This window comes from Trichechus manatus, unplaced genomic scaffold (genome assembly GCF_000243295.1).
Source record: "Trichechus manatus latirostris isolate Lorelei unplaced genomic scaffold, TriManLat1.0 scaffold00040, whole genome shotgun sequence".
Taxonomy (NCBI): Eukaryota; Metazoa; Chordata; class Mammalia; order Sirenia; family Trichechidae; genus Trichechus; species Trichechus manatus.
In genome coordinates, this window is record NW_004443976.1 from 18,055,510 (window position 1) to 18,068,138 (window position 12,629).

The 12,629-nt window shown below is 53.2% G+C and overlaps 1 protein-coding gene across 4 annotated transcripts in view; it reads left to right on the plus strand.

Annotated features, from left to right (window-relative positions):
• SLC43A2 (solute carrier family 43 member 2) overlaps window positions 1-12,263 on the plus strand; it is a 37,344-nt gene extending 25,081 nt beyond the window's left edge. For 2 of the 4 annotated variants that reach the window (XM_023731169.1, XM_023731167.1), the window contains 9 exons: window positions 891-983; window positions 1,591-1,724; window positions 1,813-2,015; window positions 2,688-2,834; window positions 5,699-5,837; window positions 7,229-7,361; window positions 9,348-9,421; window positions 10,670-10,793; window positions 11,261-12,055. In XM_023731169.1, coding sequence (XP_023586937.1) covers window positions 891-983; window positions 1,591-1,724; window positions 1,813-2,015; window positions 2,688-2,834; window positions 5,699-5,837; window positions 7,229-7,361; window positions 9,348-9,421; window positions 10,670-10,793; window positions 11,261-11,422 — 1,209 coding nt within the window. In that variant the 3' untranslated portion in view covers window positions 11,423-12,055. Of the gene's footprint in view, window positions 1-890; window positions 984-1,590; window positions 1,725-1,812; window positions 2,016-2,687; window positions 2,835-5,698; window positions 5,838-7,228; window positions 7,362-9,347; window positions 9,422-10,669; window positions 10,794-11,260 lie in introns of all 4 variants that reach the window. The other 2 variants (XM_004376160.2, XM_023731168.1) reach the window with 2 other exon arrangements.
• The last annotated feature ends 366 nt before the right edge of the window (window positions 12,264-12,629 follow it).

Here is a 12,629-nt window from a genome sequence, read left to right on the forward strand (position 1 = left end):
CTGTCAGGGCGGTCATTGGTGGTAGCCAGGCACCATCAGTTCTTCTGGTCTCAGGCTGATGAAATCTCTGGTTTATGGTGCCATGTCATTTTGAATCTGCAAGTGTGCTGTAGTATTTTACTGTGCCTGGATTTGTGTGGAATTGCCGAGGGTTTCAGCCATGAAGTCAAGTTCAGATGGGCCCTCTCTTGATCTGCACCCCCAAGCCTATGCTGATGGGAGATGCGAGAGTGGCCCCATTGGATTTTCCAGGTGCTGATCTTTAGGGCGAAACTGTAATGGTGGAAAGAGAATTCTCTCTTGCACTTAAGAGATCCAGGAGGGTGAATCCTAGGCCTTCTCCCTTGTCAGCCCTGAGGCAGCTGTAGAATTCTGACCGGTACCTTTGAGAAACCAACTCTCTCAAAACCCAAAGCAGCTTTTGCTGACATCTGATCTTTCTGGGACACTGATATTTTTTATTTATAAAATGACACTGTTATCCCCGAATAGATTCTTAACAGGCTTGTTCCCTTTGAGGGATGCCTGAAACCCACAACTTTTGCTCTCTGGCATCTCAGGGTAACCCTGGAAAGATAGGAGGGCCCCGGCCTGTGCCAGGGACAGGGAGGAGGAGGGACACTTGCCAGCCAGGAAGCCAGACAACCCCGTCTCTACATCTGGAGTCTGATTTCTGCGTTGCTCTCCTCCCCTCCCCATCTCAGTCCAGGAAGGAGAACTTTCAATTAGCTGTAATTACCCTTGGACTAATCCCTCTGTGAATTACACAGGTAGACAGGGAGGCCCGGCAGTCCCTTGATTCTCTGTTCCCCTCCTCCTTCATCTTTGCTCTGTCCATTCTCTCAGCCTCTCCCACCTTGCTTAGGTTCCCTTGGTTTCTTGTCTCTTAGCTGCCCAACATGTTTGGTGACCTTCGCTCCACATTTATTGCCTTGATGATTGGGTCCTATGCCTCCTCAGCAGTCACCTTCCCAGGAGTCAAGGTAAGGGTGCGGCCAGCAGGTTTCCTGCACGTTTGTTTGATACTAGTATCTGTATGGGACCTCCCACAAGGTTCCTACAACCCTTTAGGATTAGAGAAGTCATTGTGGGCATTTGGGCTGGCCCCTCCCCACCTCCACCCCCACCTGGGCAGGATGCACCTGGGAACCACAGGAATAATAAGAGAAAACCGCTGTAGCTGTATCAGAAAATTCAGGTGTATCACTGCAGGGTGTTATGCAGGGTGCCTTTGCATTTCTGGATTGGGGTAGGGAGAGGGAGTGGGTGAGTTCGTCCGGGCTCTGAGTCTGACTCCAGTCTCCCCGCCCCCAGCCCTGTTGTTGTTGGGCTGTTGCTGCCCACTTGCCAAAGTGCCGCTCTCTGCCAAGTTGGTTCAGCTGTTTCCCTCCCAGGCTGAATCCTGAGCCTGTGGAAGTCACACAGGGTCAGGATGAAGCAAAAACCTCGCGGTCCTTCAGCCCCAGCTCCTACTCCAAATCCTGTTGCTCCTACTAGAGCATCAGAAGGGACGTCTCCCTCCTCTGGCACCATTTCTGGCTCTCCTCTGCTAATTGTGCCCCCCCCGCCCCCCGTCATTATGCCTTTCAGGTCATTTATGACTTTGGTGTCTCCTTCATCGCCATCCTTGTGGTCTGGGCCGGCTGCTCCGGGCTGGTTTTCCTCAACTGTTTCTTTAACTGGCCTCTGGAGCCCTTCCCAGGGCCAGAGGACATGGACTACTCGTAAGTAGGCATGCTTCTCTCTGCCCCCACAACTGCCCCAACTGGGGTCCCCCCGCAGCACTGACGGACACTCCCCTATGGCCTCCAGGGTAAAGATCAAGTTCAGCTGGCTGGGCTTTGACCACAAGATCACAGGGAAGCAGTTCTACAAGCAGGTGACCACGGTGGGGCGCCGCCTGAGCGTGGGCAGCTCCATGAGGAGCGCCAAGGAGCAGGCAGCGCTGCAGGAGGGCCACAAGCTGTGCCTGTCCACCGTCGACCTGGAGGTGAAGTGCCAGCCAGACGCTGCAGGTACCTGCCACGCCGCCCTCGCCTCCCAGGCCTGCCCACGACATCCACAGGGCTGTCTGTCCCCACACCCGAGCGGCAGGGAGGGGCAGCCACCCCAGACCTAGAAATGGCTGAGGGCTTTGTGGGTTCTGTCTCACTTCATCACCACTTCATCCCAAACAAGGAGGTGGCACGACCCACCCTGCTTTACAGACGAGTACACTGAGACTTACAGAGGCTAACGAATTTGCCCAACTCTAATTTCACACCCTAGGTGGTGCAAACAGTTAAGCACTCTACTACCAGCCGAGAGGTTGGCGGTTCAAACCCACCCAGAGGCGCCTCAGAAGACAGGCCTGGCGGTCTGCTTCCAAAAGGTCACAGCCTTAAAAACCCTATGGAGCGGTTCTACTCTGCACACATGGGGTCACCTTGAGTCTCCACAGCAACTAACAACAACAATTGCACAAAACTGGGAGACTCAACTTCAGAACCTACATGGTGTTGAGCTCAGCTGAACTGTGTCCTTACGTTACGTCATCCCCTCCCGTTGCATTCAGCATGGGGTGACCTCTTCAGCAAATTGGCCATCCCCTTCCCCATGCGCCCCGGCCCCTGGATGGTGGGTGGGCCGTGGGCCCTGGTGGCACTGGCTGCCCTTCTCCCTGAGTGTCCGTGGCCTTCTCCCCACAGCGGCCCCCTCGTTCATGCAGAGTGTGTTCAGCCCCATCCTGCTGCTCAGCCTGGTCACCATGTGTGTCACCCAGCTGCGGCTCATCTTCTACATGGGGGCCATGAACAACATCCTCAAGTTCCTGGTCAGTGGCGACCAGGACATAGGTAGGTGGCCCCCTGGGCCTCAGTGCACAGCCCCATGGGAGGGCGGCCCCTGAGTCTCGCTCTGTCAGTCACTCCTGTCTGCCTGAGGTCAAGCCTGCTGGCCAGCAGCTGGAATACATTAGACTGGGCTGGACTGAAGCGGCAGAATCCCAGGGCCTGTGTGCATGTCAGAGCCATTTCATCAGAGTCATTTCATCAGAGCCAGCCCAAGCTGTTCTTCATGTCCCCAGTCAGGGTTTGCCTGTTTAGGAGATAGGGGAGGACCAAAATAGCTGCATGTGTTTGGGGCATGGGGGACATATTTTTCAGTGCCTGAAGGGGAGGCTTGGTGTGTGTGTTTGTAAGTGAAATCATTGCACAGAACAGCATACTCCACCTTAGTGCTTGTTGAAAGACAACAAATCAAACGCAAACACAGGGAACACCCCTGGAAAACCACAGGGCTGGCATGGGGCGATGCCAGCATGGAGGGGAGGAAAGTCTGTGGGTTGGAGGCTTTGGGGCAGTTACACGAATCTCTGCCCTGACCGGGAAACAAGGCGAGGCTTCCCGGTGTTCGGAATCCAGTTGAGGCTTGTTAACTCTGGTAAACAGAACCGATAACCCACATGCTACTTTTCCAGAACAGCAGAGAAGGTCTTCAGCTGATTAGAGGTTTTGATTCTACAAAGAAAAGTCTGTACTTCCTCAGGGCCTGAGCTGAGTCAGCATTAGTCATCCTGGCGGGACAAACACGTTTGGTAAATCCTTTTGCTGGCAGTCTCCCTGGCCGCTAACCTTTTTGTTGGTTTCGTTGTTTTTTTTTTTTTTTTTTCTTAGGGACATAGATTGTAGATAGAAAGAAAAATTTTTTTTGTTTTTTTTTTTTTTTTTTTTTTTTTACTTAGGGGGAGATAACCTAGGCATTGTAAGGAAATCAAATATCAGTCTTTAAACCGACAAGAATTCCAGCATTAACAAAAGGAAAAGATAGCTTAAGGAGCCAGCTAACACTGGTTCTACTATGGAAATAGAGTTCTGTAGATGGAGAAAAACTGATTATCTAGGCACCCCTGTGAAAAGCCATAGTGATCATTAACATATTAAAGGCCCGAAGGAGCCCTGCAGGAAAAAAATAACCTATTTAAACTGGTTTAGTACGACGGGCCCCCAAGATTCTGTCACAGGGAGCCTTTTTTTATGTAACACTCACTACAGTCTGTGCAACACATTTCGGGAAAACTGACCTATCATGTCTAACCAAACCAGTTGCCCTTGAGTGAACTCAGGGTGACCCAATGTGTGTCAGAGTAGAACTGTGTTCCACAGGGTTTCCAAAGGCTGCTTATTCAGAAGTAGATCGCCAGACCTTTCTTCTGAGGCACCTGAGTGGACCCAAACCTCCAACTTTTTGGTTAGCAGTCAAGCGCGTCAAACATTCGCACCACCCAGGGACTCCCGATCATGTTTAAGCTCCCTCTTTTTATAAACACTCAGGGCCAGAGAGGTCATGACCCTGAAGTGAGCAGAGAAAGTCCCTCACCAGCCCTTGGGAGGCACATCTCCCTGTAGCTAAGTCGTGGTCCTTACTCGACTAAGAAATTTGATGCCTAGGAGAAATTTTTCCAGCTGTTTCCCACATTCAAAAAGTCAGTTTCAAGAAGGAGAGAGGAAGTTGGGCCAGAAAGTTTGGTCTGTGGTGACAGGACATTGGTTTTCCCCAGCCTGCTCCTGTGCGTTGTGGCACCAATGCCGCAGCCAGCTGTGCCCAGAAGTGCTGTTTCAGGACTGGGTGGGTGGAGTGTGCGAAGGGAGACAGGAGACCACAGTGTCAGACGCCTTGGCTGTGTGTCTGGGGCGGATTCCTTGACCTCTCCCTCCCTGTGAGTGCAAGAGGAAGTGGCCTTGACAAAGCAGCGTCCTCGGGGCAGGCATGGAGTGAGGGGCTCTGATTCTCCCAGGCCTTCCTGATGCATGCCACTTCCTCATCACGTCCCTGGCCTGATTTACCCACCCCTGTGACAAGGCACCAGCTGCATATGACGGGCACCAGCAGACAGGGCCACATCAGCAGCTTGCTGGGCCCTCTGCCGCCTCCACTCCCAGAAGGCTGGCTCGGGCTCAGCCTCCCCTGAGCTCCCTGAGCATCAAGTCTCCACGGGAAGTGGAGGGTGTACTGGGCTAGCCTGCCTCTACTCCTCAGTTCTAACAGCTTTTGAGATTTCTGCTGCTAACCTCTCTCCTTTCTGCCTTTTCACCATTGCTTTCTTGATGCAGTGATGGCCACGGGTAAGCAGTGGGGCTTGTCAGTGAACATGGCAACATACCTTCCCCTCCTAGACAGCCTCTGTTCTACCAAGAACCGCCTCACCTTGAACTCCATACATCCTTCTTGGCTAGAATTGCAGGGTGGGGGTGGGGCCATCAGCTTTCAGCTTCAATTTATTTGCCCAAAAAATCCCATCATTTTAAGGCCCTTTGAACATTGAAACCCTTACGTCAGAGCCCCTGTGAGTGGTGCCTTCCTGGGCTATTTCTAGAGGCAGAGAACTAATGGCCAGTCGCACACAAAGCCTGAATCATACATTGGTAATTTTGTGGTTCCCGAGTCACAGCAACTTCCTGGAGCTTCTGGGGAGGGCATTGTGACATACTGGATTTTTTTTGCTATTTTTTGGAAATCAGCATGGGATTGGAAGCAGAGAATAAGGTGACCTGCCCCTTGCTCCAGCCTTGACTTCAGAAGTTAAGGTGTCTGGGCTCCCCTTAAACCCTGTGGTGACAAGGGGCATCTGGGTCAGACTTCAGATGGGCCTTGAGTACTAGCCCCTTCCCAGGCCCTCTGCCAAGAGCCCTCTCCTGACACTGCCCGTTTTCCTCCCCAGTCAGCCTCTACACCTCCATCTTCGGTGTGCTCCAGCTGCTCTGCCTGCTGACATCCCCTGTCATTGGCTACATCATGGACTGGAGGCTGAAGGAGTGTGAAGATGCCTCTGAGGAGCCTGAGGAGAAAGATGCCAGCCAGTGCGTAGGCAGGGCCTCTGCCTCTGGTTCCTGGCCCCTAGAGGGATAAGACCATGTGGTCGCATATTAAGCCGGGATAGGGTAGTAGGTCAGGTTTATAGTCAGTGGAAGAGGCAAGAAAGGAGTGTGCTCCAAGTTACTCTCAGAAGTCCTTTAAAACACTCATTTCTTCTGCTCAGTGTACGTTTTGGAATTTTCTTATGGAAATTCTTTTGCACACTAAAGCTTGGGAAGTACTAAACTAGAGTGGGGGCGGGGAACAAGAGGAAAGTCTGTGTGCAGATGACCGGGCATCAAACCACTCTGCCTTCAGGACAACCCTCAGACCTGCAGTGTGAGTGGTGCACTGGGTAGGTGATGATTTTAGTCTCCTGTTCCTCCACTCAGTTTGAATAGTAAGTTGCTGTAACCTTAGTGTGTGTTCATAGATTTGTTCATGATTGTGAGGATTAAATCAGGTCCTAGCGCCCCATCTTATGTAAGGGCTGGGCTCAAAAATCAGAGGATGAATTGAATGCTATTTTTTGTGACTCCACCTTGATATAATAAGCTGCTGTTTCTTTTATCAGGCCCTGTGCCAAGCGCTTAATGCACAATATCTCTACACACCCTATGAGGTGTGTACTAGTGTTATACCCATTTTACAAATGAGGGAGCTGAACCTAGGACTTTAAGGAGCCTTCCTGAGGTCACAGAGAAAGTGGTGGGCCTGGCCACCCGGCACTTCTCCAAGCACTTGGCATTCGTTCTCGAAGGAGCGAAAGCGCTCTCCATGTCATCCAGTTGTCGTCCACAGGGGGTCTGTGTGGGTGGTGAGGCTGGAATTGGTAGTAGTGAATTCATAAGGACATAATTAACTGTATAGGGAATACTCTGTTATCTAGGTCAGGTCCCACAGCTAAGAGGTTATTTGTGCCCATTCCAGTTCCATCTGCTGCATATTTGTTTCTCCTTTACCCCTTCCTGCCCCCTAAGGGGAAATCCACTCATTTCCTTAGACAGCCTACTGTTGGCTTGGCTCCCTGCAAGGTTTGGGTGAAGTTGAAGCCAATGGTAAAAGTGAGGCTTTGCCGCATCAGAACTTGGGCTCACTCTCCTCCTCCCCTCTCCATCATTTGAGCTTAGTTTGCACTGAAGGCAGTGCAGCGTGTTGGTGACCATCTTCCCATATCCGAGACCCCTCCACTGAGGTTCTCCTTTAGTGCTCAAATCAAGAGGGTGGAGTGGGAGTGTCCCTAATGCTGGTCTAGCCCCGACACAGCCCCTGAAATGGGCTTGGATGGCATCTGCAGTCCTGCTTTGGTCCACATGTTGTGACTCCCTAACTCCTTGGGAGAATCCACCCTTCAGGGAACCCCCAGCTCCTGTATATCTGCTCCCTGTCTCCACAGAGGTGAGAAAAAGAAGAAGAAGCGGGACCGGCAGATCCAGAAGATTTCCAATGCCACGCGGGCCTTCGCCTTCACCAACCTACTGCTCGTGGGCTTTGGGGTGACCTGCCTCATTCCCAACCTGCCTCTACAGGTGGGTATGGGGAGAAGGAGAGTCCAGGTGGGGATGGAGGGACAAGGAGGGTTGTTGTTTAGAGACTAAAACGTGTGATGCATCATGGGAGCCATCAACAAACCGAATGATGACTTTTCATTCATTTATTCAACCAACCAATCAGCCAGCTGTTATGTACTGAGGGCCTGTTACCCACCAGGCTCTGTGCTCCATGCTGGGGGTGAGCTGTAATAAAATGTGCTTGTCTTTTGCAAAAGAACTCTTCTCTATAAAGGCATGTGGTTCTTCTTGGTCTTTGGGGCATCTTGCATACCATGATGATCACTACCATGGCATTTCCTGAAACCATGTAGGGTAGTTGTGTAGCTGTTTGCTTTTTATTTCCTCAAACATCCGGGATCTGATGACCCCAGAGGTCTGGCCAGTCTCTGGTGTTGGTGGGAACGTCTGCTCCCCTGGCACAAGAGTGTCTGGTGGGTCTCCATATTGCAGAGTGCTGAGGACTGTGATTGCTTGGCATCCAGGTTCAGAAGCTTACTTCCTTTGCACAAGACTTCTGATTCTAAGAGTAGGTGTGGCCCTAATCCCCAAGTTTATGAATTTTGAAGGGACACGGGAGATCGCATTACTTCCAGATGGCTATAGCCCAAGTCCAGATGGTATCTCGGGCCAGGTCCAAAAGGAAAGCAAGGTCCTTCCCTTTTTACAAGTGGCCATGTTTTGAGGTACATTGAACATCCAGGTGTGCACCACCCATGGGTATGGTCACGTGTGTGTGCTGACACGGTGCAGACAAGAGTAAACCATTGGAGACTTGTTCCACTTCCAGTTGGAGGTGTCATTGCATCCTCAGTGCCCTCCCTGGCCTCCTGGTGGCTTCCCTCTCTGCAACACTGGCAGACCCTTGCCCTGACCACCTTGCCCAATCAATCAGTGCTCAGTGGGGACAGCCATCTACTTTTTATTTAGTTCTCTTTGAAAGTAGAGTTGTGAAAAGAAAACAAAGCATTTGCAGGGCAACCCGCACGAGTAGGTGTGTGTGTGCATGCATGTTCAGGTCCTGGCTGCTGAGCAAGATGGCAGGGCTGTGTACAAAAGACAATGAAGGCAAACACAGGGCCCAGTGGCAAAGTGGACAGCTCTTGTTCCTCTCAGGAATCATTAACAAGTGCTTCTCAGAGCCTGCCTACAGTGGGAAGGGGCCTCCCAGAGACAACAGTGGAGCTCTCCCAGGGGGTCAGGGAGGACAGCCACCTGTCAGTAAGGTCTGGGGTGGCCAGGCAGGGAGATCCCTGGGCACAGTCCTCAGGTCAGTAAAGGCAGGAGACAGATGTCATGATTGGTGCCCCCTACTCAGTGCCATGTCTAACAACCAACTCTTGCTGGGAGGCAGGGGAGTCCTGATTTGTAGTGTTTGCCAGTTTCTCTGGTGTAAATGCTCCCATCATGGCTGATTTCAGGCTACCAGTGTGAAGTCAGTAAACGTGGAGTTGGAAAGAGATTCGCAGTAACACCCCGTTGTGTAGTGTTTCCACCATTCAGATATCATAGAGTCAAGAGCATAGATAATAGTAAAATAATTGGAGTCTCTGGGTGGCACAAATGGTTAAGAGCTCAGCTGCTAGCCAGAAGATTGGCGGTTTGAGTCCACCCAGAGGTGCCTCAGAAGAAAGGCCTGGTGATCTACTTCTGAAAAATCAGCACAGTTCTACTCTGACACACATGGGGTCACCATGAGTCAGAGTCAACTTTTGAGTATTTATTACCTTTGTTTTAAAAATAATTTATTTAATTGTAAATGTATATAATTTAATTTTTAATAATGTCTGTGCTAGACAACTGGCTCATCAACATCCTGAAAATTCACCAGTTGCCCTGGAGCACTGGCATGAGGGGCTCCAGCATGCCACTGCTCCTGTTGCTCAGGACCCCAGGAATCGTGGGGTGGGGGACAGGCGAGGGCTGCTCCCAGTGTTCCCCTCATGCTCTGTCTCCTTCCCACAGATCCTCTCCTTCATCCTGCACACGATTGTACGCGGGTTCATTCACTCTGCCGCCGGGGGCCTGTATGCCGCTGTGTAAGTCCTGAAGCTGCAGGGGTCTGGTGGACGAGGATGGAGGGAATGACTTAAGGGAGGTTCATGGTGGACTGCATCCCTGAGGCTGGGCCAGCCTGCCCTGTGGGCTTCACCTTCTTGCATCACAGGACAGGTAGCAGGGCTTCTGCTGGGTGTGTCAGAGGAAGGCCATACCTGACAGGAGGTGGGTTTGATGGGCCAACATTTGGGTGCCCGTGAGCCTCAGCATTTAACACGAAGTCGGTCCCCCAGCCAGGGTCAGTGCCCCTTGTGGCTTGTTATTGCTTCCGGGCTACTGCTCAGCCAAGTCAGGGCTGCCCCTGGCTGCTCACCGGGAAAGGTGGGTTCTGGCTCCCCGAAGCTGACTGTTTAAGTTCCAGTGGCCCTCAGGGCAGTGACATGGATAACTGAGCCCAGAATGGATCAGACAGTCCTCACCCAGAGCCTTATATGGCCCAGTCCTGGCCAGAGCCCACAGCCTTGTCAGGCCCTGGCTGAAATAAAACCTGCATCTCTCTCCAGGAGGCCACACATCCATAAGGAGCTACAGTTGTTCCTCCTCCTCAGGCTGTGGCTTACCCCTAAAACTGGAATCCAAACACTATCTATTGCCTCTCTCTCTGACCCCAATTCCAGCTTATTCCTTGCTGGGATCCCTTCCTGCCTCTGGGCAGCAAAGCCTGTGTTTGCTGAGATTTTGCCTGTCACTTTCTCCCCCATCCAGCCTTGTCCCGTGGGGGTCATTCCAGGTCTGCCTGCCCCACCCCCAGGCCAGGAGGAAGTTGTGGGCTGCCCTGGCAGGGTCTAAGGGAGCCAGGCTGAGAGCTGTGATGCTGAGTTTCCGTGATTGCACAATGCTCCTGGATGCGGGCACAGCAGCGCCACCTGCCTCCAACCAGCTCTTGGGGCTTATGTCCCAAGCCACAGATGCCCGCTGGCGCCACACTTTCCACTTACCCTGCCAGACCGCCATTGGCCCAGGGCACACCTGGGTGGGGTGTGGCTCTCCTTGAGTCTGGGGCTCATGATGGTCCTAAAGGGAGCCTCACTTTGCAGAACTGCTCAGCAGGAAGTAATCTAGGGACCAGCACCCCACTGTTCTTAGGGGCTGCTCCTGCTCCCTCCATCTCTGCCACCGAATGTGTAGCCTGGGGCACCAGCACACCTGGGGCTGGGCTGGGGCTGGGCTGGAGCTGAGGAGGCGTCTGAGAAGCCTGTGAGTGAGAGGGTCTCAATTGCCCCCTGCAGGTATCCCTCCACCCAGTTTGGCAGCCTCACAGGCCTGCAGTCGCTGATCAGCGCGCTCTTCGCCCTCCTGCAGCAGCCCCTGTTTCTGGCCATGATGGGCCCCCTCCAAGGAGACCCTCTGTGGGTAAGAAAGGGCAAGGGGCAGAGTCAACTCAACGGCAGTGGATTTGGTTTGGTTTTTTGGGGGGAGGTGAGAAGTGTCCTCTTTGGACCTGATTTGGGATAAAAAGAAGAGAATTCTTGCCTGGCCGCTCCTGCTAAGGGCCTGATTCTTAATTGAGTACAATGACCTTTTTCCAACCCTGTCTCCCGCCCTGGAGATTCAGATCAGTAGGTCTGAGGTGGGGGACGCAGGCCCTGAGGGCTGCTGTGTGGCCCTGTGGAGAACTATGGCTCTGGGAACCCTGAGGCTGGAATGTGGAATGACAGGCCCTCAGACCACTTGAACCTTCCTGTTTCAGTTTGTACTCTTCTCTCCTTTCCCAAACCTGAATGTGAGGGAGGATCTTGAGCCAGGCTCTGTGAAGATCACAGCCTACCGCCCAGCTCCCCGCCCCCGTGCGACAGTGACTCTTATCCCTGCCTCTCCAGGTGAATGTGGGGCTGCTTGGCCTGAGCATGCTGGGGTTCTGCCTCCCCCTCTACCTGATATGCTATCGGCGACAGCTGGAGCAGCAGCTGCAGCAGAAGAGGGAGGATGACAAACTTTTCCTCAAGATCAACGGTTCATCCAACCAGGAGGCTTTCGTGTAGTGCCCGCCACCTCAGAACTGTGGTCTCCCGCCCATGCTTCAGTGACTGAGCAATGTCCTCTTCCCCACACAGAGGACCCCCATGCGCCCCCAGGATCCTCTCCTTCACCACATTGGAGTCCACCCTCTCTCCTAGGGTCCTGGTCATGCCTTGGAGCTCTGTGGTGGAGGGATGGGAGAGGACCCAGGACAGGGGCAGTTTTCCTACTGCTGGAGGCAGGGGCTGCCCTGGGCTTTGTTCTGTTGCCCCCAAGGGGCCTTGGGGCTCCACAGAGCCTGCAGGAGGAGCCAGGAGGACCCTCAGCAGGCAGGCTGTCTCCTCAAAGTGTCTCCATTCTGCCTCTTGCCAAAGCAGAGGAGTCTGCCATCCACTGCCTGCCCCCCGCACCTCGGCTGCATGCCCACCAAACCACGCCTGCCCGAGGACAAAGGCTTGCACTGTCTGCAACCCCCTCGCCTGGCCCCTCACCTCCTCCCCTGGCCAGTCAGGCTGCCTGAGGAAGGAAGGACCCACTTCCTGTTGTTGGTGCTAACTCCTTTGTAATTCCAGCGTGTGGCCTGTCCTCCCATTACAGGCCTGTGGAGAAGCCCCACTGGCTTGAAGTCTGGGGAGGGGATGGAGGGCAGGGTGGTCACACTAAGCCTTCAGGGGCCGTGGACAAGGCTGATAGGTCAGTCCCTTACCTCTTCCCTCAGGGCCACAGGGGGAGCAAGTTGCTACTGCCACCCTTGATCCAGGCTGAAGGGAAGTAAAGGGGTACCACCAGGGGTACCCCCTTACAGCTGTTTTTGTGCGGGTGAAAGTGAAGCTGTGGCTGACAGACATGGAGGTCCAAGCCTTGAGGGGGAAGTGGATTTGTGTGTGTGTGTGTGTGTGTATGTGTGTGTGTGTGTGTGTGTGTGTGTGTGAAATGTGTCTTGGAGGGGAATGGTGGTGAGGGTGTGTGCACTGTGGGTGTCTGCCCTTATCCTCACAGACCAGACCAGGAGCTGGTGCCTGCTCAGGGCCAGGAACTGGTCCAAGGCTTCCTGGCTGCAGGGCCATGGTGCCCCCTGCTGGCCAGCTCCTCCATGGCGGCTCTTCCCTCTGCCAGGCGACCTGGTTCACCAACCCGTCCCCTTTGACTGCCTCCTAGAAATGTGTCTGAGACTTCCTGGGAGCACTGAGAAGGATGGGTTGATTTTTAGTTTTTTTTTTTTTTTTTTTT